General features: G+C 40.0%; 1 protein-coding gene across 2 annotated transcripts; it reads right to left on the bottom strand.

Moving 5' to 3' along the window:
- Positions 1-28: 28 nt before the first annotated feature.
- ANXA5 (annexin A5) lies at positions 29-25,736 on the bottom strand. 2 transcript variants are annotated; one of them, XM_048941289.1, is made up of 14 exons: positions 25,706-25,736; positions 25,501-25,584; positions 22,599-22,648; positions 15,160-15,244; positions 13,912-14,006; positions 11,970-12,083; positions 11,110-11,200; positions 10,183-10,262; positions 9,705-9,761; positions 6,321-6,414; positions 4,521-4,616; positions 3,934-3,992; positions 1,636-1,758; positions 29-602 (listed from the first exon to the last, which is right to left on the bottom strand). In XM_048941289.1, the coding sequence occupies exons 1-14, from the start codon at positions 25,719-25,721 to the stop codon at positions 540-542; spliced, it is 1,107 nt and encodes a 368-aa protein (XP_048797246.1). In that variant the 5' UTR covers positions 25,722-25,736; the 3' UTR covers positions 29-539. The 2 variants fall into 2 exon arrangements, with proteins under 2 accessions (XP_048797246.1, XP_048797247.1); XM_048941290.1 differs by lacking the exons at positions 25,501-25,584; positions 25,706-25,736 and adding an exon at positions 22,737-22,870.
- Between the last annotated feature and the right edge of the window lie 663 nt (positions 25,737-26,399).

The following is a 26,399-nucleotide window of genomic DNA, read 5'->3' as shown; positions in this document are numbered from 1 at the left end:
CGCCCATTGAAAACCACATACAACAGCGCCAAGAGGGAAAAAATTTATTGGTTCTTTAGATTTCCAATGACTGCTTGCATTATGTTCTACAAATTCATTCAAATATTACATACAAAGGATACCTTCTCTTCTTTGCAGTGTTAGAACTGGTTTAAGATTCAGTGGAAATGTAAGGAATAAATGCAAAAAAAGAGTTTTTAAATTATTAATGAAAATACAGTATTAGTAGAAATACATGATTATTTTTTTTTTCCACGTTTCAGCAAAACACTTGCAAATAACTGGGCTCTGTGCTCAGTACTCATCTTCCACGAAGACTTTCACATACACTCAGAAGGCACTTGAAATTCCCAGAGGTTGGGATGTCGGAGGAGGAGGGACTATTTATCAGCTGGGTAGTAACGTTTGTTTTTAATAAGTGCGATATGAATATAAATTCAAACAGCCATAAAGCATTAAGATGCAAAATCTTAGCTAGGCATGCTAACTAAAGGGCTGCAAAGCTGGAGCACAAGAAATCCTTCATGTTTCTGCCACCATTACTCATCATCTCCACCACAGAGGAGCAGGAGTGCCTTCCTGTAGTCCCCAGATGTATCTTTCTGTTAATACAACAAACCAGTCACCATGAGTCACAGCCACAGAAATGCAAGGAAAAGCAGCTGCCAAGGAAAGACTAAACAGATTACACACTTGTCCCATCCACAGGAAATCCAATCAGTGGATGACTCTCCACTTGGGAACGGCAGAAGGAAATTCTCTGACTCTTCTGTCAGAGTTATATTTACAGAGAAAGAAGTTCAGAAACAATAAATGCTCCTGAAACCTTTAGCAGAAGTGGGCTACTTACTGCATGTGAGAAAGCATTCAACTGCAAATGAGGAAGAGCAAAGAAGAATCTGGAAGCAGCACCAAGAGCAACAGTCTTTATGTTGTAACCCAGCCTAATTGATAAAGCAGCACCTCAGGAGCGGCAAGAGCAAATATTCCCCAAAACATTACTAGGAAAAAAAGCATTTGGGATCTAACTTTGCAGCAAATCCATGACAATTCTCCCACAGCTGGCTCTGGACTTCCTGCTTGCTCCTACGCTTCCTACTCCTTCACATCCACTCAGAGGAGATTTCGACACAGACAGTGATTCCACTGTGAGATTTTTTCCTACTTTTGAGTGGTGCTAATGGTTCCACATCACAATCATAGATTTCCTCTCCAACCCCCTGTGCTATTCCTCTGGAGCCAGCATCCTTTCTAAAGCACTAAAAAGCAGAGGGAATTCAGAGAAGAAGGAAATGCAGTAACTAAAGGTAGGGAAAAAAATGAGCAATTGTAATTTTGTAGTGGTAAAAATTGTAACTAGGGAAGACCACATCTATTCTCCTAGTGAACACTGAGGGAAAAAAAAAAAAAAAAAAAAAAAAAAAAAAAAAAAAAAAAAACCACACTTCAGCTTTTCATAACAAATGCTTCTCACTTAAATGATGCTGCTTGGTACTTCACAGAACTGCAGGCCAACCTCTGCTGTCCCCAGAGTGCCCTAGGCTATTCTGCATTAATGCTACCCTCCCATTTACAGCAGAAACAATTACTTCTTAAGTACCCGTGCTTCCCCTGACAACAAAACAGTGGTTTTACCTGAATCGCCTGATGCAACGATTTTGCAAAATTCTTTCTGAATTCTTGTCTAATATCCAACAGATCGATTTCACTTCTTGAAACCATGACTCTGATCAGGGTATCATCATCAGTGCCAGCCCCCTAAAGAGAAGAGTTTAAATATTACCCTATACGTTTGTTCTAGAGAAATATTGTAATAAAACAAAACAAAAAATAAATAAAAACAAGTGGTATCTCAAAACACTCCTGCATTACATTTTTATACCAAAACAGGATTTATGGGACAGTACCACAGACATCCACACTGCAGTGTGTAGAACAGAGGACCAGCAACGCGAGGTGCTCTAAGCCCCAGAAGTCTATGAAGTGCCATATGATCAGCCCTCTTATTTTGTGTTTTATCTTCAGACTCCAACTGTGAATGCCCAGATAAATTTTAAACCCTCCAGCTCCAAGATTGTACAGTAGTACGTCTGATCACTACAACCAGAATCACACACAAATCATCTTTTCAGTGAAGTCTCAGGTCACTGCAGTAGACCTGCAGTGAGTTCTGGAAGTGGGTACATAAATCTCAACAATGCTAAATGGAAGCATGTAACATTGTACAGCAAGCACAGGCAGACCAATCCATTCCACAAGTTATCCAGCTGTTTATTAGAAGGCAAACTTCCTATGCCTTTCCCAACCATGCATTTCTTTTATTCATCTGGTTTCCAATATTCCAAGTTTCTGCACTAGCAAGCACTGCCAGACCAACATCCTGACCCCTCCTGCTCAGACATGTCAGACTTCACGCAAGCTGAAGCAATACAGATTGTCACATGCTGACCTGCTAGTGCACCTCAAGGAAGGACTTGGCAGAGTCCCCACGATCATCTTCAGCCTAATGTCCAGGGCCACTCAATCCTTCGACTGGGTGTAACATTCTTGGTTTACATCTAAAAGTGCCCTAAAGCTGCTCAGAAGTTATGTTATGAGTCCAGTTGTTTCTCAGTAGGATTTAATAGTAAAATCTGGTAAAAGCTAGGCTCTGCCCCACCTTATCATGAAAGCAGACATTGTAGAACTTTGTCATATCAAACTGCTAAATTGCAGTCATAAATTCTTCTGCCAAATCTACTAACAATGAAGTTCTTTCTTACGGAAAGAGGTTAACCATTTTATTTATATTATATATAAATAATATATATATAATATATAAATATATATATAATATATATAATAAATAATATATAAATATATATATATATGGGATCTCATCTGTAGGCTTTAGTAAAGCATCTCATCATAGAAATTAAAAAGATTATTAAACCCATAGGAAAAAAAAAAGTTTTCTACTGTATTCCTTGAAAAAAAATAAATAAATAAACATAAGAAAAAGTAATCAGCATATTGTTAGCATATGTTGTATTTTCTATCTAAACCTTATTTTATGCTGATGGTGGTAAAAGCAGTAAAGCAGCTTTTAAAAATTGAGCTACCATTTCTTCTGTTTTCATTAATTCTCATGTTGACACCTCACAGCCACAACCATTTGTAACAAACACACCTTGGTGCTTTTCAGCAAAGGGAAGGAAGGATTTCTTCAGAGAAGCTGATCACATGCTTGAAAACAAAAGATCACCAACTTCATCTTTCCCAGGGTTTTAATTATTATTGACCAATTTAAGTTAGTAACACAGATTCCCTGCTTATCTCTTTCTATCTAAGATAAGGTGAAGAAAAACACAACTATGTGACTGATGGGGTTCCCCTGCTAAAGCTTTTATAGCTGTTTAGATAAATTTTGTTTTTCTCTTACAAGTTCCTTTTCCTTTTCAAAATAGGATAGTCATTATGTTTGTGTTTCAAAGTTAACTGCACCTTTAGTCTCTAAATACGTCCAAAGCAAAGAGCAATAGATCTGCACAAATGGCAGTTCAGCTTTGGTCATCTTTGCTTCCTAAATAGATCCACCACCTAAGTGAAGGCAATTTATTTATTTAGCTTTATTTATTTAGCTGAAGGTGCTCAGTGAATCTAGCCAGAAATTTTCCTTTATAACAAGATCAAGGGCAAAAGCAGCTGATGAAACTGATGTTTTCTGAAAAATACATATGGTCTGAGAAATTTACAGGGAACTTAGAGGGGGAAAAAAAAGAAGCAGCATATGAATTGGTCTACCCCAGATCTGCATACCCCAAAGCTTTTGTAGATGCTTAGTGATACAGTACCCAGTTGGCATTTGCAATGAAAAAGAAATGATGAACAAATGAAACAGAGAACAATAGCCAGGGGAGATGGAAAGTGACATATGAAAATACACATACATACTTTCATGGAATAATATAAGGTTTCAGCAAAATAGGCAGGCACACTTCGGATGCATTTCACTGGAAAAGGGCAAAGAATTAAATTACTGAATGTTATTAAATCACAACGCAATCTTTAACTGGCAAGACAAGTTGTGCATTTCTGTATCATTCTCTCCCATGTGGGCTATTAAGTATACAGTTAGACTGTTCCCCTACTACAACTCTTTGGGTTCTAGAAGTTATAATAGAAAAGAAATATCACTAGCCAAATTCTACTCCCAGTTACAAACCTACTACGGCATTGTAAGCGGAATGCCAAGAATTCAACCAAAGGCAGAGCTCTGTCTCACTTTGTGGTTTCTCAATTTCTGTGCATTACTGAACAGAACACAGCAACTCCACTGTTTCCACTTTTTCCCACCCTCCCTCCTTGCTTCCATCTCATGAAGAGTAAAAGCTTATTCTCTGAATACAGAAATAGACCCCAGGTGAGTAACTTAACATAGAACCATGTTTTCATGCCAAATCCTGTAACAACTGCAATTTAAGAAGGCTTGGGAGTAAACGCAAGAAGGCCAGTTCTAGATCTGTTAAGACTGTAATTACCAACTGCCAAAAGCAACTTCTCCAAATCACCAGAGGTTTCACGGTCAATGGTTTCTTCAATTTGAAAGCCAGAAATAGTCATGTATTTGTCAAACACTGGAAAATAGAAAGCGTGCTTACAGTCACAAATATTGTCAGCATTTTTCCCAGAATTCTCCTCAGTACAGGTTAATGTCATCTGTATCTCATTATCCACTGCTCAAATGCTGTTGTTCACTCCTTCTTTGCTCTAAAATATTTTAATTACTTATTTCTTACTGGATTGCTGTTATACAGCACATTCCTACATTTTGAGAGGAGCAAGGCCGTGTACCAGAACATGCTGGGGGAATCCTAGCGGAAAAGCAGCTTTGTGAAAAGGACCAAGGGGTTCTAATAAACCAAGAACCAAATTGAATGTGAGCCAGCAGTGTGCCCGGGCTGCAAAGAAAGACAACGGTATCATAAGCTGCATCAGGACAAGTATTGCCAGAAGAGAGGGAGGTGATTCTTTCCCTCTCCTCAGGGCTACCTGAAGTACTGTGTCCAATTCTGGGCTCTCCAGTACAAGACAGACATAGATATACTGGAGAGATTCCAGCAAAGGAAATGCTGGCTGATTAAGGGACTTGGAGCTTCTCTCCTATGAGGAAAGTATGAAAGAGACATAGCTGTTCAACTTAAAAACAAGAAGCCTCAAGGGAATCTTATCAATGTGTATAAATACCTAAAGGGGAGGTGCACAGAAGATAGGCTCTTTTCAGTAGCACCCAGTGATAGGACAAGAGTCAGGGAGGACAAATTAGAACACATGGGGTTCCATCTCAACACTGGGAAATACTTTTTCATTGTGCAGGTGCTGGAGTGCTGGCACAGGCTGCTCAGGGAGGCTGTGGAATCTCCATGGAGATCTTCAGAAGTCACCTAGACAGGGGCCTCAGCAGCCTCCTCCAGATGGCCCTGCTTGAGCATGGGTTTAGACAAGATAACCTCCAGCAGACCCTTCCAACTCAGCCATACTGGGAGTCTGTGAACATACCCAGTGACAGTGCAGAAAGAGGGAAGATGAGAAGCTGAAGGAATCCTTAAACATTTTTCCCAGGGCAATGCTATTATCATGTTGAATCTGAGCCCTCTTCTATGCTAGGCTACTACATCCACTTAGCTTCACCCAAACTGTCCTGTTGGCAGTCTGTTCTGCGTTCAAAGAAAACTGCTGTCTTATCAGTAGTTAAAAAATATTATATTCCCATCGCATTAGGTAAACAAACTTTAGGATTGGCAACAGCAGTTTAAAAAATAAAAATAAGACTGCAAATAAAATCAGCTTTGAAAATCCCATGAATCCAAGATAAAGAGAAAACAAAGACTGGGGAACCAAAGAAAAATTTACTGGTCATTAATTCCAGCGGCCTAGGCAGCTTGGTAAAACAGACTTATAAACAGGTGAGTAGCAGGAAAAAAAATATTGTTTATTTATTATGAGCTAATAAAACAGGCACCTAGGAAATGGTTGATCGTTTCAGATTACGGTGACTCATAACAGACTCTTATCATCACTTTATTGCCATGACCTCTTTCAAAAGAAAATGTAAACATGCATCCAGCAAGAAGCACTCCAGCTGTCCCTCAGATCTACTGCACCACTCCCTCAAGCAGCAGGTCAGCTCTGCTTCTTGCTACAGGGAAGGAAAATTAGAGGAAACAAAACTGAAAGAGGGGAGAAGTAGTACCAGAAACAACTACCACTTTTACCATCATCAGGGTAATGCCAGGACTTCAGTCAGAAGTTTTCAGTCATACCTGAACCATATCACCTACCCCTCCTTAAATGAGAAACACTTCGAGTTCCCAAGATGGTGATGAATGTTTCTTCATCTGTACCCCATTTTAGCTCCCCAGCTCTAAACAAGACCTGTTGTAAATTGAAGAGAACAAAACAGCAGAATTTTTAATGTGTTCACACATCTTGTTGAAAAGTTCCATTTGTCTTAATCTGAGAAGCAATAGCTGGAGGGAAAAAGATGAGATAAAATACTAACGTGACTTTGGAAACAAATGATAAGTTCTGAAATTGACTGTGAAAGCATTTACATGAATAATTCTGCTTAAGGCCCTAAAATTGAATGTGTGCATGGCCCCTTTCATAAGCCTCAAGTTTTCTGAAACTGTCATCATCTAAGAGATAAAGTCCTTTCCTAATATTGTTTTCTCTCTTCCCTTTTTCAAATCAAACTGGCAAAACATCATTATAATATGACTCATCTCAATGGGACAACTATGTTTACTTGGCTCAGGAGCTTTCAAACTAGAGGGGCCAAAATGGATTAAAAAGCTCTCAGAAACAGTATTTGTGAGATGCTAAATTCTTAAGCAATATAAAATTACATTGGTAACAGGTTTTAATTGTGTTAGAGCACAGCGATTGCTCTTCAGCTATGTCTGAATGCTATTAGCAGCCTATAGTAAAGTAGAATGTTTCCAGAAATTCAAATAAGCAACAGAAGAAGAAAAAAAAAAAAATCAGAAAAAAAAAATCAGAAAAAGAAATTAATTCTTTTGTCTCAAACTCAGAAGCCTTTCTCCAAATTGTGCGCTCAACTGGATGTAAGGAAAAAGGTTTTGCATATCAGAGTATATAGCTTTTTTCCTCCCTCCTCAGAGGGGCAAACAGTTACCACCTGTACTAAGGCGATCAAATATCTCCTAGAAAAACCCACAGAACCACATCTGTTCCTTAGCCATACTGTATGCCAACCGTCTGCTCACACAGTAAAATCTGAATGTGACATTATGAATTTCCTATTTCTCTTTGTGCCACAATCCTATTCAAAGTGCATTAGTGACGGCTGAATGCTGATTTTAAACTTGATACAGAGTGGAAAAGGATGGGAAAAAAAGGGTTATTTAAGCACTGCAAGGATATCCAGTTCAAAATAACATGTTAAGCTCTTTATCCAGTAGCAAATGTGAAGTCTCACTACAGCATTTTGAAATTCCAAAAATACATTTGTTTAGAGGTACTAGAAGTTGTGAATGACATTTTATGTTAGCTCTAATGGTTGTTAACAACTAGACTGCCTTAGTTTCCCATGGAGTAAAGACAATGTTACAAATGTCAAGTTCTAGAAATAATGTCTTATAGCTGGAGCACACTCATCAAGCCTGATTTCACAGACTCCTATAAATGTTTTCTTAATTACAAGTCATGGACCTCAATACGTTCTCCCATCACGATACACAAATAAAAAATCTCTTCCCCTTAGTTGAGTCAGCAATGGGTCTAATAGCTATCCCAAGAAGTACTCTGAATAATGGTTCAAATACCCACTAAATCAGATCAGAGTCCAACAACCAGGGATATGTCCACTCATTTACAAAGAAACTGAAAACAGGTGATATCCAGGTACTACTCCTATTGATCTTATCATTGCCAGAAGCAACAGTTCATAAATAAGAAAAAAGTCTTAAATAATTTTTTACAACTGCACTACTAAGTTTTCATGTGCCTTGCTACTGCACAATACTCAAAACATGCCTCAACTGCATAGTTTAGTATTAAAAAAGCAATACAAAACGTCTTCCAAAAAGTTAAACTTTCTCCTCTAAGGATTCTCAGAAAAAAAAATTAATAGTTCCCTACATATTCATAACATCTCAAATACCCTTTCCCCAACCACTTTTAATTAAATTGTTTGTTTGTTTTTAATTTTGTCTGAGATAACAGAAAATTACCACTGCATTTAAAATGTTACAGTAGAATATTTCATATCCTTCCCAAAATGTCATAGTAATCAATGGAAACATCTGGAAGCCAGAAAGAGTCTTGCATTTGCAGTCACGTACTTCAGTTCTGACCATCTGTACCTGGCAATAATCATTAGAAAATGCTCTGAATCCATTCCAGCTACATTAGCTGTTGAACACAAAGATATCATTCAGAGAAATGTGACAGAATACCTCTCTGTATAGGACCCAGCTCAAGCCAAATGCACACAGCAGACCACAAAGAATATTTTAAAAAAGAAGGAATTTTTCTGTATTTAGGTATGATGCCTACTAAGTTTAGACAGCCAAAAAAAGGCATCTATCTAGCAAGGACTGTGGTTCATGACTTTCTTCAGCTACATAAACCCAACTAAAGATAAAATTGACACAGTTTCATGAAAGAGTCATTTCAGTGATTTAAATATTTGCTTCACTAATTGCCAGGCTCTGGTTGGCCCAGACAAATTTTAACAGGAGGAAGATGCTTTCTTATTTTACATAAGAAAATATAGGCCTGTGCCAAGAAGATATTTTGCCAATGTCTCTGTGCATCGTGCTCTACTATCAAAAGAATGTTTAATTGATCTGGTATGTTGCTTTTCCTCCTTGTCATCTTGAACAATCCATATATTTTCTTCCATCCTAGCTGACAATTTATGAAAGAAAATCTGTAACCCAGAGCTATTTGAAACTGTTGAGAAGAAACATGCATTAAATTCATTCTGTACTCCAGTTGCTGAAATAGTGCCTATACCTACAGCAAAGCCAGAAACTAGCAAAAGACTTCAAGGATATTGCTTACTGCCAGTATTCCTTTTCCCATTTACAGCACAATTTAATGATCAGCAATCCAGTAAAGGAACATACGCGCAAATGGCAACAGGTGTGTCCCTAGAAACTCTATAGAGGAAAAATATTGGATTGCCATTTTGTTACAGTAGCATAGGGTATTTGGAATACTTTCTCTTTTTATTGTTTCACACTCCCTGGAGGCATCCTTCACTGATTAGCATTAGCATTTCCCCATAACAAGGACATAACACTTGATAAAAAATGATTAAATAGAAAGAAGCCCAAATTGAACATTAAAGAATAAACTGTTAACACATCTGAGTCTTCCAGCAGTGGGGTCTCAGTATTACAAAGTCTCAGCAATCATAATTCTCTCTTCTAGTGACTTAATCATCAAAACAAGTCATACTTTACTTTACACTGAAACACAAAAGATTTGATCCCAACATTCCAGTTTTTTCACTTCTTTTCCCTACAACACATAAAATCACAGCAAAATGTATAAAAAAAAAAAGCCACAACAAAACAACACACACAGAATCCTAAAAAATTATCTCTGACATTCAAACTATATTTGCATAGGGTCTTTACAAGAGAACTGGTAGAAATACTCCCTCCTCTCCTCAAAAAAAGTCATTCACCCACCTGAGCATCCTTCTCAACAAGAGACTCATCAACTCCGCCATCAGGATCTCTATTTCCCTAAAAAAAAAAAAAAAAAAAAAATTTACAAACTGTTAAACTTATAGTTGAATCAAAAGCCAAACTGTTACATTAAACCTGTAAAAGTTGTTGTGAGAAGTCAATTCATAATGTACCTTCTTCAAAATCAACTTCATTTCTCCCTTCTGCTTGTTACCTTCAAAAAAAACCCACACAGCAGACATTCTGCTGTATCCATATCATAAACACCCCAGAAGCTTTTCAAGCCAGAGTTGTAGAAATGGCCTGGAACGGAGCTCAAGATTCTAGGTTCAGAGGAAATAAATCAGTTTCAGTACCCGTCGTGTCCATCATTTGGCCTATGAACCCTAGTCAGTAAGCAGAAAACAACTAGCATGTGTCAGGCGTCAAAGCAGAAAGAAAATCATACACACATGCATGCGTGCAAAGAGATACACACCTGCAGCAGGACCACCAGTAGTCTCTGGAAATGGCCTGATGTCTCTCCTGTAATCTTATCCTCCAAGTTGGCCTCATACTCTGCCAAAGAGCAATACTCTTATGGAATTGCGCATCAGAAACAGCTTTAACACCTGGGTGTATTCTGCCTTACAACATAACATTATTGTAAAAAGATAAAAAGATAGTACCTCACACCTGTTACCAGCAAATTGCTAAAAGTATTTTGAAATAAAGGATGACACACACAGTTCCTCTTCAAGGAACTGAAGACCACGCACTTCTGGGATTATACTGAAATACGCCAGTCTATTCAACAAGCGTAAGCCCAGAAAAATCTTGTGTCCATACGTTTTGTTCTTGAAAACTCTGTTTTACCCTACACTTTATTAAAACATGAGAATTTCTTCTGTGCTGGGAACCAGGACAGATATAATGTGCTGAATTAAACACTGCCTGCCTTAGAAAGATAAATCCCCACAGTCATTGGGTGAATACACATATTCATACCCTTGTGGAAAACCAAAAAGTTGGACCTGCTTTAACATAAATCCATTTTACCAAAATGATAAGTTAAAAATAATTAAATAAATAAATAAAGGAAAAAATAATTTAAAAAAATACCAGGTTTCTAATTTTCAAGCAAAAATTTCTGGGTAGAACAAAGAAATACATCTGAATGAATTCTAAATACAAGGCACAAAAGACCTTGCATATGCTAGCCACAGGCCCAAAATAAAAAGGATTTTTTGTTTACAGCCCAAACACTAGTTTCTAGCAATATGAAGTTTCCCAGCTCAGCAGAACAAAATTAGACTTGCTGCACACACCTCCATTCACAGATAGGTCTCATTGGAAGAAACATGTTAAAGCCATATTGAAAGACTTGATAGAAGAGCCCAGAATTTTATTTTATTCTGGATTTTACCTTGCATATAAACCTGTTTAATATTCTGCACTTCAGCAGGTGTTCTGGAGGCAAGAATTTCAGTCAACACTTTCTCGTTGGTTCCTGCTCCCTAGGGTGCAAGTAGAAACAGCTGATTTGATAAGAATAGGAAAACAACTATTCCCTTTGACAATCAAAAGGCAAGCATTACTTTATACACTTGGACCAAACAGAATTTTTTTCTTATTATTATCTCATATACTGGGAGTAGAGAGGTGGGAACTTCTCATTTCAATTCTGGCATGATTACATGCAAAGCCAACCCAATACTTACAAGAAGCTCACTGCTGCAGCATTGCTGCAGCCCATCTGAGACATCTCAGCTCTTCACTGTCACCATCAATGACATGAAGGTAACTGAATGGTTTCCATCCTAGCTGTAGCTCATATGCTGTCCTTCATTGATCTTTACCCTTCTATCAGTTGCGCTGTTTAAACCTTCCCCTTTTCCCACCACAAATAAGCGCATTTTACAACAGAATTGTAAACTCAGACCCTCAAATAGTTGCTGCCCTCTCATTACATGTAGCTAAAAGAGGAATTCCTCCCTGTCACAAGGATAAAATTTACAAAAGCCAAATATCTTGTTACCACGTCTGAGTCTGCTTTGCCTGTAAGAAAAGCCACTGCTGTTTACACTTCAAAAAGAATGACTTCACAAAAGCAACACTTGATTACAATACTGTAATTTTTGTTACTGCAGCATATTATTTACAATTCTTCCTAGAATTTAAAAAGAACTTTATCAGCTTTTCCTTTACCAACTAAACGTGCATTCCAATACACAGAAAAATACCAACAAAGATTTTATAAAACGTATTCAGTCCTTTCCCTCTTACCTTGATTGCATGCTTCAGTGCATGAGCATCAAAAATACGTGCTGGTCTCATCAAAGATACCATCAATGTTTCAAACTTGCCAGTAAGTTCTGATTTCAGGTCATCCACAAGATCCTAGTGCAGAACAAAAGCACCATAATGAATAATGACTAAAGACTTCAAATGGACACCACACGTGCCTGCAAGTTAGAAGACTCTGGAGATGCATCGAAAATGACACAGGATAGGGTTCTTTTTGTTTTAACTGCTACATGACCTAAACACACGTAACCAGATAAAGACTTAAAAAAAAAAAAAAAAAAAAAAAAAAAAAAAGAAAAAGATGCTTGTTCACTTGGCAAACCTGAATCACAGAATCATAGAATCCTTAGTGTTGGAAAGGACCTTTCAAGGTCATCTTGTCCAACTCTCCTGCAACGAACAGTGACATCCACAGCTCAATCAGGCTGCCCAGAGCCCTGCTCAGCCTGGCCTTGAACGTCTGTAGGAATGGAGTAGCCATTGTATCTCCAGGAAACGTGTTCCAGTGCCCTACTACCCTCACTGTAAAACACTTTTTCCTTATATCTAACCTAAGTCTACCCTATTTAAGTTTAAATCCATTTCCCCTTCTTCTCTCACCACAGACCCTGCTAAAGAGTCAGTCCACTTCTTTCTTACAGTCCCCCTTTAGATACTAAAAGGCCCCTCTTCGGTGGCCTCAGAGGCTTCTTTTCTCCAGGCTCTCATAGGAGAGAGGTGTTTCGTTCCTCAGACCGTTTTTGTGGCCCTCCTCTGGACACACACCAACAAGTCCATATCTCTGCTTTACTGAGAACTCCAGATCTGGACACAGTACTCCAGGTGTGGCCTCACCAGCACAAAGCAGAGGAGCAGGATCACCTTCCATGCCACTTCTTTTGATGCAGCCCAAGGATACAGATGGCTTTCTGGGCTGCAAGGGCACATTGCTGGCTCACATCCAGCCTCCCACTCACCAGTGCCCCCAGGTCCTTTTCAACAGGGCTGTGCTCCATCCTTACATCCCCCAACTTTTACATCCCCCCAACTTTGGCAGTAGGGAGCCAAGGAGCAAGACCTTGCACTTGGATTTGTTGAACCTCATGAGGGGTCACTGCTCAAGCCTGTCTAGGTCCCTCTGAACAGCATCCCATCCCTCAGGTGTATCAACAGCGCCCTACAGCTGGGTGTCATCTGCAAACTTGCTGAGGGTGCACTTCACCCCACTGTCAATGTCACTGATGAAGACATTAAATGAGTATCTGCTCCAGCACTGACCCCTGGGGGACACCACTTGTTACTGATATCCATCCAGACACTGAACCACTGACCACCACTCTCTGGACTCAATCGTGCAGCCAGTGCTTTGTCCACCAGAAAGTCCACCCTCCAAATCTGTATCTTTCCAATTTGGTGAGAAGGATTTTGTGGGGCATGATATTATGCTTTGGGTTGTGGGGGGGGTTTTTTGTTTTGTTTTTTGTTTTTTAATTGTTATTTAACATTGAAATTCATTTAACGCTACTAACTAACTGCACTAATTATTTTAAGTAATGTGTTTCTATCACATTTTCTAGCTCTAAAAAAATATATTCCTGCTGTCAATTTATATGACACATATTAAGTCAAAATATTTGATAATTCTTTCTATACTGAGGATAAGGTCAATACTAGAAGCATACTAACAGGAAACTATGCAAACTTTTGCACTAAAACCTAAAACATACTGTAAAAGTGTACATGAAAAAAACCATCTTTTTCTTTTAATAATCTAAATGGAGTATTCTAACCTAGCTAGCCATTAAGGATATGAAGAAGGGGAAACTAGATTTTCTTCAAAGGAATCTTTTACAAAAACCATGATGGATGTGCCTCCCTATTGTAACTAATCATCAAAGGACACATACAGCTAATTTCTACAGTTCTTTTTTCTTTTTCTCACCCTGCCAAATAGTGTTTTAAAAGCAGATGCAATTTCTTGACGTTGAGCATTATTTCTGCTGGTAAGGATCTTCAGAATAGTCTCTTCATCAGTCCCTGAAGTTAGAAAGAACAAGAAACAGTTATAAACAAACTCCAAAGAAAATAAACAGGAAAAAAAAAAAACCCAACAAACAAACACAGAAGTAGCACAAACTCAGAAATAAAAGATGCTCTGAAAATAAAAAACCTACTGACAAACAGCATAATCATATAAACAACAAGTGTCACCAGACCTCTAGCTGAGCCACCGTGTCTGGAGCTTTGCTACAGCAAAAATGTGGCAGAGGACCTAAGTATTGCTATTTATTGCTTTCCATCAGAGCCCAGTTCCAAACAGTGCACCCAGCACTCCAGCTATCAGGTAAAAAACATTTAGACTCAGGCTGTAGCTTATAGAAGAGCCCTGTTTTCAGGCTTTCCAAGAGACTTAAGAGTGTATCAAGACATCGTATACATAATGTGTATTTAAGACTGTTTGCTCAGTCAACTCTGAGAAAAATTCAGTCCAGTACCCCTAGGAGTCCCAGGGTAGGAAAGTATGGAGCTATTATCCATTTTATATACAATAGGGTTACAAAGTGATCCCCGCAGCACAGCACCTTGCTAGCTGTACTGAATTTGGCAACACCTGAGGTTTACTGCATTCCATTCTCCCCTTTCCTGCTTATTCCCGGATACAGGTGGCTTCTAAAGTATTGATTAGGATTTGTTGTCATGGCAAAGATTTGGGGCACAAAGCTACAGCCTGAGTTAATAGACCACTCCTTAGTCTATCTCTATTCTGTGTGCTTTGTATTTAACCACAATCGTAACACACTTACTTCCAGACCAAGGGAACACTCACATGTTTTCCAAGCACAGAGCTTTTATTACACTGCAGTAAGTTTCCAGTTATACCCTTTCAATTTATAGTCCAACTGTGCAATAAAATCCCACGTGTAGAGAAGCCTGTGGAGTATTAAGTTTTAAATAAGGTCTATCCAAGCTATCTTTTTTCCTTGTGTTGATCTAAAAATAAATGTTATTGAGAGCAGTACAGTTAGAACTAGGACATGTCCGGATTTCTGCAGTTCTGAGTCTATCATTTGTAGCATGTGGACACATGCCTTATCCTTTTCTGCTAGTATAAAAAATGAGTTCAGAAAGGATGTTTTCAAAGCAGGAGTGAGAGCCCTTTCCTTTTCCTAAAATATTAAATTCTTCTTACCCATTCCCTTCATGGCCTTGCGAAGGGCTTCTGCATCAGATCTGGCATCAAAAGGAGAGAATGCTGTCACAGTGCCTCTTGTATACTAGAGAAAAAAGAGAGTGAGAAAAAGGGAAAAAGCCGTGAAATAGAAGATAAAGTGCCTTTCAACTCTTCACATGTGAGCTCAGATTAAATTTGAATCCAAGACTCAGAAGCAAATAGCATTTTCCATGTGTTTGTCTGTCTAAGTAGCAATTTGTGGGCATTTAAACGCAGTTCTCACTAAAGGTTCTGTCGTATTTTCATCCAGCAGTAGACCAGCTAAATTCAGGTTTATTTGCATAAAGGTAGTTTGCAGAATTTGTTCTGACAACACTGGAGCCTTAATGCAGAAAAATGACTGAAATTATCATAACTTAAAACAATTTGGGAAATAAATTGCACAAACCATGTGGGCCAGAAAAGCTGCACAATGATCCAAGACATGTTTGGAAATAAGAACTTATTTTCCTCACGCAAAGCCTACTGGAGCTTTCAGTCAGTATCAGACTGATTCCTTCCATCCTGCTGCAAATGTGATCCATCAAACTGTGCAATGTCATTCAATTTCTTCATCCTGTTCCTTTTGGCATGAGCTCCTTTTTACTCAGATTCAAAGAAAAAAAAACAATTCAAATGAAAGAGAAAAGATCAGCCCATCCAAACACAAACATAACTCCACTAGGTTTCCATGGAAAATGATTCTTCAGGGAGTTAGTGCTTGGGCCAAACACAGAAAGATATTTATCACTCTTACAGAAAAGTCTTGCCTTTATTTAAATGTGACAGTTCAAGAATCTACTGTGCTCTAGGTATATAGGTAATTTAAAGAACTACAGAGGTCAAGAAACAGCCAAAAGGGGAAACAGATGGCTTTTATGAACAGGGAAGCTCTCTAACAGCAGAAGGAGAAAACTTTCATTGTAGGTGTAGTCATACTGAAGTAGCAATTAGCATAGGAAGAACATTTTTCCTACTCTCAAGAAAGTGCGCAAAAAGAAACGCAAAGAAATCCACTGAATTGAGGCCAGGTTATTTCTCGGGCAGAACCACCATCTGGCCTCTGTGACACAGTCTTTCCCTTTCCCTTGAGTTAGCAAGTTCAGCCTCGCAGTGCTTTGGTTTCAAGTAAATGTACTCATCTAGGGTAGGTCAGCAGAAAAGCACAGAGAAAAAAGAACTGGAAAGCACTAATCAGAAACTGCCCTGAATCACTACTGCCTCTCAGGCCATCTGTGTGTTATTATCCAAGAATCCTTAGAACTCCCAGAGCAGAAGTAGTAATAGGTTGGGATTACCCCACTCTATATCAGAAATTCAGAACACAAAGCATTACCGTGTTTGAGAGCAACAGCAAACTTCTTTCTGGTAAATGCTCTCCAGCAGCCAGCCTACATCAAAGAAATGTCAATTCCCCCCAAGTGTTCTCTTTTTCAGCATCACAACAATAACAAAACATTACAACAAAAACATTACAAGCATGTTTTTAGGTGCTATTTCAAATTTAGGTGCATCAGTCTGTACTTACTGTCTTTTTCCTAGATAACTCCAAAAATTTTCATGAAGAAATCCCAAGGATTTAGGTGTCAATTTCATAAAATTGAATTTAATCTGCTAGAACAAAGATTGAAAAGCGTATATTTTCCTCCTCCTCCATTATTACTATACCAGCCAACACGGGGTTATTCAAAAGCATATTTCCTGATGCTTTGCCTCATACCAGCTTATAAAGACAACATTATGCAACTACCTCCTTTGGAAATCCCTGTCAGGTCAATCTATCTCAGATAAAATGGTTTTTATGTTAAAGTTTTCCTTGGCTTATGTTGTTACAAACAAGTGGCATTTCCCTTAGTGATTCTTAGTCTTGTGACTCTTAGTGATTCCCTTAGTCTTGAGACAATGGCTCAGAATCTCTCTTTGGCTGTTCTAGAGAAAGTTTGTACAAATACTAAACATTAGATTACAAATCACTCTGCATTACCTTTCTTGTTTTTATTAACCAAGCAATCTTCCATAATTCTCTTTCAAAACACACTGGGGAAAACTTTACTATACACAAAATCTGATGAACAGTTGTTGGTGCAGCTGTAAAATAGATGTTATCTTGATGCCTGGATGTCATCGGCATTCCACACACTTTCTTCAAGCACACATTATTTACTGGATTTTGGCTACACTATCACCCTTAAGCAATACTTGAGAGGCACTTGTTAATCAGAAATCCTGCTGCAGCTCTGCCATTCAGGATAACAGAAACGTTCATCAGTTGGGCACCACAGACACAGCATCTGTAGTGGCAGAACCTCCAGTTACATGTGCTGACCTTAATACTGTACATCAGTGCACATCGAGCACAACCACCAGCAGGGAGATTTCATATAAGACAACCTTGAACATAGCTTTATAGGTCCTAGTCAGACCTGAGTTCTAAAAGCACGTTCAGAATCCACCTATGGGCGGGCCTGATGCTGACAATACATGCCCCAGCACTGAGAAAGTGTTGAGCTAACCTGCCTGTCAAGAAACCACTCACCTAGCTTTTTAGAGCAGTACATGACTCAGCAGTCAAGATACGGCAGCAGATCTCATGTTATGTTTAACAATTGCAAATCCATCCAAAACACTCCGCTGTCCAAGGAGTGCCGCATCACTTATCCTGGTCCCAGCTTCTTATTTGCAAAAATCAATGGGAAGGGGCAGAAAGATCAGCACTGACAAGAAACTGAGCTCAAGAAGAGAAAAGCTGCATCTTCCTTCCCAAATGCAGCACTTTGGGGTCACAGAAAGAAAAAGCACCAGTTCACAACCATCGTCACTGTCTGAACTATTGAAATCAACTTGCAGTCATGGAGAATCAGCAGCAGGAGCTGTGAACCACATGTTTCCAACAAAATAATAAATCAATACAAGAGAGTTTCTGACAGAGACCAGACTCATTTGTCAGACATCCAAGCTAGTGTTAACACTTAGTTTCATCCTTATCAAAAACAGACTCATTTTTGCAGATGGATCACAGCTTCACAACTGCTATGCCATCTTTAGTGGCATAGCATGAAAAATAGTGAACTGAAAGACTACCATAGATTTATTTACAAACTTTGCAACTTTTAACAGAAATAAATAAATGATCATACCTTCCAGTATCTCTAAGAAAGCAGCTTGCTCTTTGTGCAAATTAGATGCACTGTAACACTACAGCCTCATAGGACACTATTGTTGTGGTCAGTAATTTCCTCCCTCAGGACAGTTCCTCTCTCCACCCAGAGAACAACGGAAAGGAAAACACAAATCAACTTTTATACAAATCCATCTGTAATCTGGATCACTTAGTAAAAATCAGCATTCTATACAGAGGGCAGTAAAACAAAGGGAAAGACAACAGGGAAGACCTTGACAGAAAGAACATTGAAGGATTGTAACACCCAAAGCCTAACCACATTTTTCTTTCTACATGCCCCACTGCACTGACTTTTAAGCGGTCGTGGATAGCAAGAAGACAATTTGAGATGGTACACTAGAAATGAAAAGCAACCTCCATGTTCTCAAGACACTTGCCAGCAGGACTGGTGAAGCTTCTAGATATTTGGAATGAAAGTTGGCATGAAAAGAAATGGCAGAGATGGAAAGAAAACAAAAGATTCAAGTAAGAGAAGATCTAGCTCACACCCCTCCAGCAAGGAAATCCATGCTTCTTCACATCTTTGTTTACTCTGCTCTGCAGAAGGTCAAAAAGTTACAAATTCATCAGGCAAGTTGCTCCTGAGCAGCACCTCAGAGCTATTTTTATTTTTCCCAACAGACAACCTTACTTCACAATTTGGCACCATGTGGCCACATATCCTGGTAACAGCATTATCTGTAACATCAACAATAGCCACCTAATGAGGTTCCCTTTTTTTTTTTTCCAACCAAGCACACGATTTCCCATTCACAGTGCTTACCTACTATTCAATAAAAAGTAGTCATTATCAGCAAACAAAAAAACATACTTGAACAGATCCAGATTTATTTCCAGCTATTCTTGCCCCAAACCCACTCATAGCCATGTTTCCCACACATGAAGAGCTAACTGTCTTTCACAATGTTACACAGCAGCTACAGAAGTAGATCCTGACCAATTTCCTACTGGAAAGCCCAGCATGTAGTAAGAGGAGCTGGTATGCAGCAGCATTCTTACTGTATCTTTCCATCTGTTTACAAGGTAGCACAGGAGAACTGTGAAGAGGTGAGAATGGAAATGGAGAATGTCTTCCAAACAAACAAAAAGGGCATGCTATTTCAGGACACCAAAATAGCCCAGAAATGTCATGTGCTTGAATAAATGAAAGACTAACTCAAGATTTTTTTCACATAAATATACTCATCTTGCAGACAAAGCACAACAAAGTGCCCATCAGTAAATTGAAAGCCTTTGGGCTTACTGAAGACCAGACATAAATACCTGTTAAAACCATACTTGAAAGCCAACACTACATAAGAATAAGATTATATGTGCCTACCAAAATTTCAATGGCAGTAAGGACAGAAACGATGCCATGAGTGGATGCATACAGACACATAGCTAGTACCAGTCCACAACCAAGTCACTTCTACAAAACACTTCTCCAAGTTTAGTGATGCTTCATATCATCCACTTGAATGGAAGGAATAAGCTCTGGGCAGCGGGCTGCATTCACATCTGTCCTACTATATTTAAACTTTAGACAACAAAAGGGAATTACTCAACATCTGTGTTGAACTCTGAGTCAGCATACCACAGAGGTATCAAGGACAGGGAAGACACAAAAAGGCTGGGGATGGGGAGAGAGGATAGAGACAGCAGAAAAGAGAGAGAGCAGAAAAGATAAGATCAAGCAACAGAAACATGGGAACCAGCGCAGGGACATGTGCAAAAACAGTTAGAGAACTTGTCCTCACAAAGAACCCCAGCAAAGCCAACAAGCTGCTCAGAATCCAGCCTTGGAAAAGTGTTTGGACTTTGCTTTAGAGGATTATTTCCCACATTCCAACAACGAAGTTAGCGATACTACTCTTATGCTCTAAGTTATTGAAACATTAAGGTTAGAAAACACCTCTGAGATCAAGTCCAACTATCATAGAAGCATGGAATCACAGAATGGTCCAGGTTGACCACAGTGATCACCTAGTTTCAACTCCCCTGCTATGTGCAGGGTCACCAACCGCTAGACCAAGTCACACACAGGTTGGCAGAACAGGAACCGTTGTACAGCACACAGCAGCCACACCTGCACCTACTGCAAGCAGTCCTTTCCTGGCAGCTTACAAATGGAGATGGAAAATGGTCTGTACAAAAAGCTGGGGAGTTACAGGCCAAAACAGACCAGTCCAGAAAATATTCTTGTAGCCTTCTTACAAGATTTCTCAGTAAGCAAGCACAAAGTAGCACTTCCAAGGCAGATTATCAAGCGGGAAGGGACCGCCTCATACATGTCTACACATTAAACAAAGACCACTATGCATAGAGATATGTAAGAAAAGAATTGTGCCTTAGGACTGCACTATTCCTCCAAAGAAAGGGAAAATACAGAGGCATGGAGAGACCAGTCTGTACGGCACGCTTCAGTTTTCCACAAAATAAATGAACCTTTTTCTCCTGGACACGGATCATGGAAAATCCCTCAACAACACGGAAAAAGAAAAGAACTGTTGCCATTCCTGAGCTAGAAAGAGTATTACCGTGAAGATACTCCAAAGACAGCTCACCTTCTTCAGCTTTTATTCTTCGTTGATATATCCAGACTATATGGGACTTCAGTACACTGTGCTGTGCAATCTTTTCAAATGTTGAACCTTTGGTTTCACATATAAATAACTACAGATAATTGACCTTCTACATTTTGTTATTAATTAATGTCTATTTTCATTTCTTAGCATTAATCCATGGTGCAACAAATTTAAAAACAGATATCTGCCATGAGGATCAGAGCATATTTCATTTGTTTGTTGTTTGTTTTTTTTTTAAAGGAATGATAGGCTGGAAAGCTTCAAAACTCTTTCTTTTTTGGCTGCATCACCTCACAGGCAGTGTCACAGAAGTTGGGGGAAGCAGTCATCTGAATGTGGGAACTGGAGGGCAAGACCTCCCTGGTACAAGACTTAATAGAATCATAGAATCACAGGGTTGGAAAGGAACTACAAGAGCATCTGGTCCAACAGTCCTCCTATTACCATTACTACCTCTAAGCTACTAAACCGTATTTTGCAGAGCCTCATCCAGACACCTCTCAAACACCAGTGGGAACAGTGAGCTCCAAGGGCATCAACAAAGATCAAGAATTAATACTGTGGTGGAACAGACTACAAATGAACTGCAAATTTGCATGCTTTTACTAAGAGGAAGTTACTTTTGAACCTTCTTTCTCAATGTTATCAAGCAGTTCTTAACTGTCTATTCATACATTAAGCACTTAATCAAATGCCAGCAATCCTCATCACCACATACTCAGTTCATGCACTGGATGCAAAGTAACAAATTATGAAGTTCCCTTCTCTAAATGCAACAACCCTTCAAAAAGTGAGACAAATCAGAGCACAAATACACATTTCAGTGTCTGTGAACAGGTGCTAGCCTTTCTATCAAATTAGCTCAACATTCATCTGAGAGCACCTAATCCCAAACATAAATCATTTTATGAACAATAAAGAACTGACTCAGCTCACTTTCATTTAACGATACTCCTATGAGATGTCATTATTCACGAAATTCAAAACTCTGTCCTAAACTAAACCTAACTTTGTCCTAGCTAAAATTTTACTGCTTAGGAATAGAACAGCTCTGTTGAAAGGGACCTCGCGGAGCACCCAGTCCAACTGCCACGGAGCTACGGTACAGCACCGCAGTCACCGCGACCTTGGGGAAGTGCCTTACACTTTCTACAGCCGTACAAAGCCCACAGATGAGCAACTAAGTTTCTCTTTTGCTGCTCAGAGCACGAGGGGCATAGAAAACCGATGCGACTGACTCGTATCGCAAGCCCCGCTCCAGGCTCAAGCGCATGTTCAAGGAAGGCAGAGCTAAAGCAGAGCCGTACTCGTGGCTGCAAAGCTTGCAGAAGAACGGAGCGAATAAGGGACGCCCCGGGACTTTTCTCCTCCCTCCTTCAGCGGAAAGCGCCTCCGCCCAGGCACTGCATAAACCCGCGGCCCCGAAAAGTTGGCCAAATTAGTGGAAACTGGCGGAAAAAAAAAGAGTAAGCTGTGTATGACGTGTTCCTCACATGATCGGCCACTTTCCCCGTCCTCCTCCTTCTCTCCACATCCCCCGCCAGGCTCGTGGATGGAATGATTTAAGGAAGACCAGAAAAAAAAAAAACAGAGACTGCAGGAGAGCCGTTCCCGCGGCCAGGAACGGGAGCCGCTCAGGGGCGGCCGTTCCGCGACGCCTCCCGTCTCACCTTCGCCATCTCCGCAGTTCGCCGGGTCGGGGCTGGAGCCGAGTCCGAGTCTGCAAAGAGAAACGCGACAGTGAGCGCCCGGCCGCCGCCCGGTCCGCAGAGCGGCTGCGAGCCTCGCACAGCGGACAGCTCTCTCACCGCGAGCGTTCGTCGAGTCGCCGCACAGAGCGCCGAGTGAGACGCAGAAGCAGCAGCGAGCTCTGGCCCCGCCGCTGCCTGCTCCACCCGGGGGCCGAGCCAGGGACCGCCCCAGGCGGGCGGAGAGCCGTGGCCGCCTCCAGCGGGCGGTGACCGCCGTGTGCCCGGCCCGAGGCCCCGCGAACTGCGGCCACAAAGGCGGGGATCGCCCCGGATTCGGTAATACCGTGAGCTTGGACGTGGAACTCCCTGTAAGGGCTTTTAGTTTTGCAACGTCTTACAGAGGGAGTGTTTCGGAGGCCTGAACGTTTCCCCATAGAGGAAGCGGGCTGCGCGGCTGTTCCATTAGCTGCTCCCTCACCCGCACCGATGCGATCCAGCTGGGCGTTAGGCGCAGGGAGGAAAAATAAAGTACGCAAATGGAATCTAGCGCCTTTGCCAAAATAAGACGCTATTATCTCATTATGTGAGGTTTCTAACGTGCCGTGGTCGTGTTTTTCTTCACAAAACACCGACTTTACTGATCGCGGGGTAAATTTAAACCTTTTGTCTCTCATTTCTTGTTCCAGCAACATAAGGTTCAGGAAAAACATGAAAACCACCCAGCTGGCTTTATTTGCAGAAACCAGAAGCCAAATAGTTGGAGAAAATGCCCTGATTTTCTAACTGGAGCCTGATTTTCTTTCTGACTGAAGTGGCACTACACATGCTGCAAGATGCATGAAGGGAATAGTGAGTTGCTCATTACATACGTCTAAAAATGTACACATAGATTAGAAGTGGGATCAGGGTTTTCAAGGAAACACTGAGTTACGAAATGGTTTCAAAAATCATAGCTAAAGTTCAGACTTGTTGCTTTCAGGTTAAGCACAACAGAGCTTGCACACACCCATCCCTTTTTGGGAAAGCAGAAGTCCTTTTCTCCCTCCACATTATATCCAGAGCAGACACAGGTCACACTTGGATCACATTTCAAGCTTTACTATCTAGAAAGTGCACATGTGCAGGCACAAAAAGGTGTAAATGGGCCCTCTTTAATGCACTCCACAATCCTGCTAATGAGACGGAAGCATGTGAGCAGAGCTAATTGCATTCTGAGTGCCAAAAACTACAGATGTGAGCACAGCCAAAAGGAATTCAAACTTCGTTGGTGACTCAGACATGAGATAAGGAGCAGCTATTGGGTAATGAGACATTTTTTAAAGGTTCTATCAGTATTATTTGAACTATTAGTCAGGTATCTAGAAGCTAATAAAGCTCTAGTCCACTTTGAAATAGGTTAGTAAAATCTCTGTTTCAGCAATGCACAGATACAGTGTCCTTCATGGCATAAATGCATCTATTAAGCTTTACAAGTAATAAAAGCAGCTTCTAAATAATTTAGGAAAAGTTGCATGTAGGTCTAACACGTAATTTAGCAATAGCATCTGACCACCTAACAAAGTCACCACACGACCTCAGAAAGACAGCAGTCCCACCCCCATGCTGCAGCAAGCCCCTCCTGGCTCCCACAGAGCTGCAATGCACACTTGGAATTCCTGGCTTTCCATAACACCAAGCATGGTTTAGACTAGGCAATATGACACCAAATTTCTGCTAGACTAATGAAGGAGCTGCAAAATTGCTATGCCTGGAATAATACATTTTTTAAAAAGACAAAAGATGGTACTTCCCAACTTTTCTCATGTATTCTGAACTTGGGAGGATAGATTTATTTTTTTTAATTATGTGTCTTTTGTTTCCTGTACCTTATTTAATACCTTTACTAATTCATGCTCCCATTCTATTTCATCCATAAACATCATGTTCGAGGCTGTGGATCTGGGAACAAATTAAGACATTGTTTGTTCTGAAGTGTGTATACTTTGCTTATCACGTATCATGGAGGAAGTTCACCACCATTCTTTTCAAGCTATGGGAAACAGTTTTCATCTCTTCTACCTTTGAGCAGCTTACACAAAGTACCTTGTTGTTCTGTTCTGCTGTGCAGTCTCACCCACAGCCAAAGATGAGGTATTGTTCAGCCAAACAGAGATAACCTCTGACTTTCAAATTAATGAAGAACAAGAAAAAGAATCTTGGATGCAAGAGCAGAGCAATTTCCCTCTCTGGAGGGTCTGAAATACATGCTGCAAGATGAACTGTGACTCCAACCATGGAAAAGGTTAAACTAAACATAAAGAAATGTTGCCAAGAGACAAAGTTAAGAATAAAACCTTCTTTAGTTAAAACTAAAATGTTAGCAAGATTTGATTAAGCAAGTAAATATTTGCATAACTTCACGGAGTGATTGGGCCTAGTGGGTTTTGCAACAAAATTATTAATGATTTGCCAGTCTATTTGCCAAGAGCAGATTTCTGAAAAACTCTCCTAATTACAGATTTCTTCTCTTTGTGTTGATTTGAATGCAAAGTGAAGAGGTGAAAATAGCAGTATCAACAAATCCTGAATGAACATAAGATATGAACATACAGCTAGAAGAGAATGCAAATCACACTGACTACCTTCAGTAGAAAAAAAAAGTCAGGCTGGAAGAGTAACAGATGGTGACTCCCAGCATCAGAACATTTATGGCTACCATGGGCAAGTATTTAACACTATTAGCTGCTACTCTAGTATAAATAACATTCACCTATAAACCACAAATAAGATTTGGTTGTTTTTTGTTTTGTTTTTTTTTAATAAAGTCTGTTTTTCACATGACCAAAAACCATATTAGGAGAAAGCAGTCTTTCCCCCTCCTTCAACCACTAGAGCACCTTACCAGGATGTAGCAGTCTGCTCCCCAGTGCTGCTGCTGCTGGCACAAGGTAATTCCAATCCACCCTTAGCACAGAGCTGTAAACACCTGGAATGAAACAAAACAATCAAAATAATGTGCTTCTAAGTATGGTCTTACCAATACAGAGTGAAATTCTGGAGTTGGTCTCAAAATCATGCTTTCAAAGTGCAACAAAATGCTGGACTACCTGTCTGAGGTGGCATGTGCTTTGGTTAAACAACCAAGTGCTCAGCAGCCTGTAAACCAAAGTAACCTCAGAAGCGCAGACCATATTTGCAACCTCACATTTCTTCAGAAGTAAAAGATGGGAATGAATCAATATAGGGACATATTCTGAATTTTTCATTCTGGAGATACATTGGCTGCTCTGTCAGACTTTAGCACTTCCATGACCTGAGCTCTTGAAAAGGGATTTTAAAAGCTATGTATTAATGCAAAACAGCACAATAACAACAACAAGTCAGGTGACTAAAGCAGACCAACTCTTGCTTGCTGCCCATTTCCATTCCTACAAAGTGAGGACCTGTGGAGTACATTGACTGGTTTGAAAGCCCACTTTATTCACAACATCTTCCTGCAGAGGAGGTGGCAGAAGAGGACAGAAGGCTACGATGAGGCTCATTCCCTACTGGAAGAAGATGGGCTCTGTATCCTCCCAAAGATATGCTCAGCTTCAAGGTGGGCAGCTGAAAGAACATCAGCATCAAGGCAATCTGAGGCAGCTGGTCACTGTGATTGTGTAATTGTATTCTGGCTTCAAAAGTCACCTTTTGTTCTCCAAAGTTCTCTTTTCTTCTTAAAGAAAAACAAGTAAACAAACAAAACCAAGAGCCGCTTCAATGTAACCTACACTTCCAAGGATCAAGAACCTGCAGGCAGGG

Source organism: Lagopus muta, chromosome 4 (assembly GCF_023343835.1).
Source record: "Lagopus muta isolate bLagMut1 chromosome 4, bLagMut1 primary, whole genome shotgun sequence".
In the NCBI taxonomy this organism is placed as follows: Eukaryota; Metazoa; Chordata; class Aves; order Galliformes; family Phasianidae; genus Lagopus; species Lagopus muta.
This window is presented reverse-complemented; position numbering and strand designations above follow the sequence as displayed.

Coding starts and splice junctions, on each gene's coding strand:
- ANXA5 (XM_048941289.1), bottom strand. Junction 11,201..11,969: donor CACTGAAGCATGCAATCAAG/GTAAGAGGGAAA, acceptor CTTGCACCCTAG/GGAGCAGGAACCAACGAGAA. Junction 6,415..9,704: donor TTGTTGAGAAGGATGCTCAG/GTGGGTGAATGA, acceptor AATTTACAACAG/GTCTTGTTTAGAGCTGGGGA.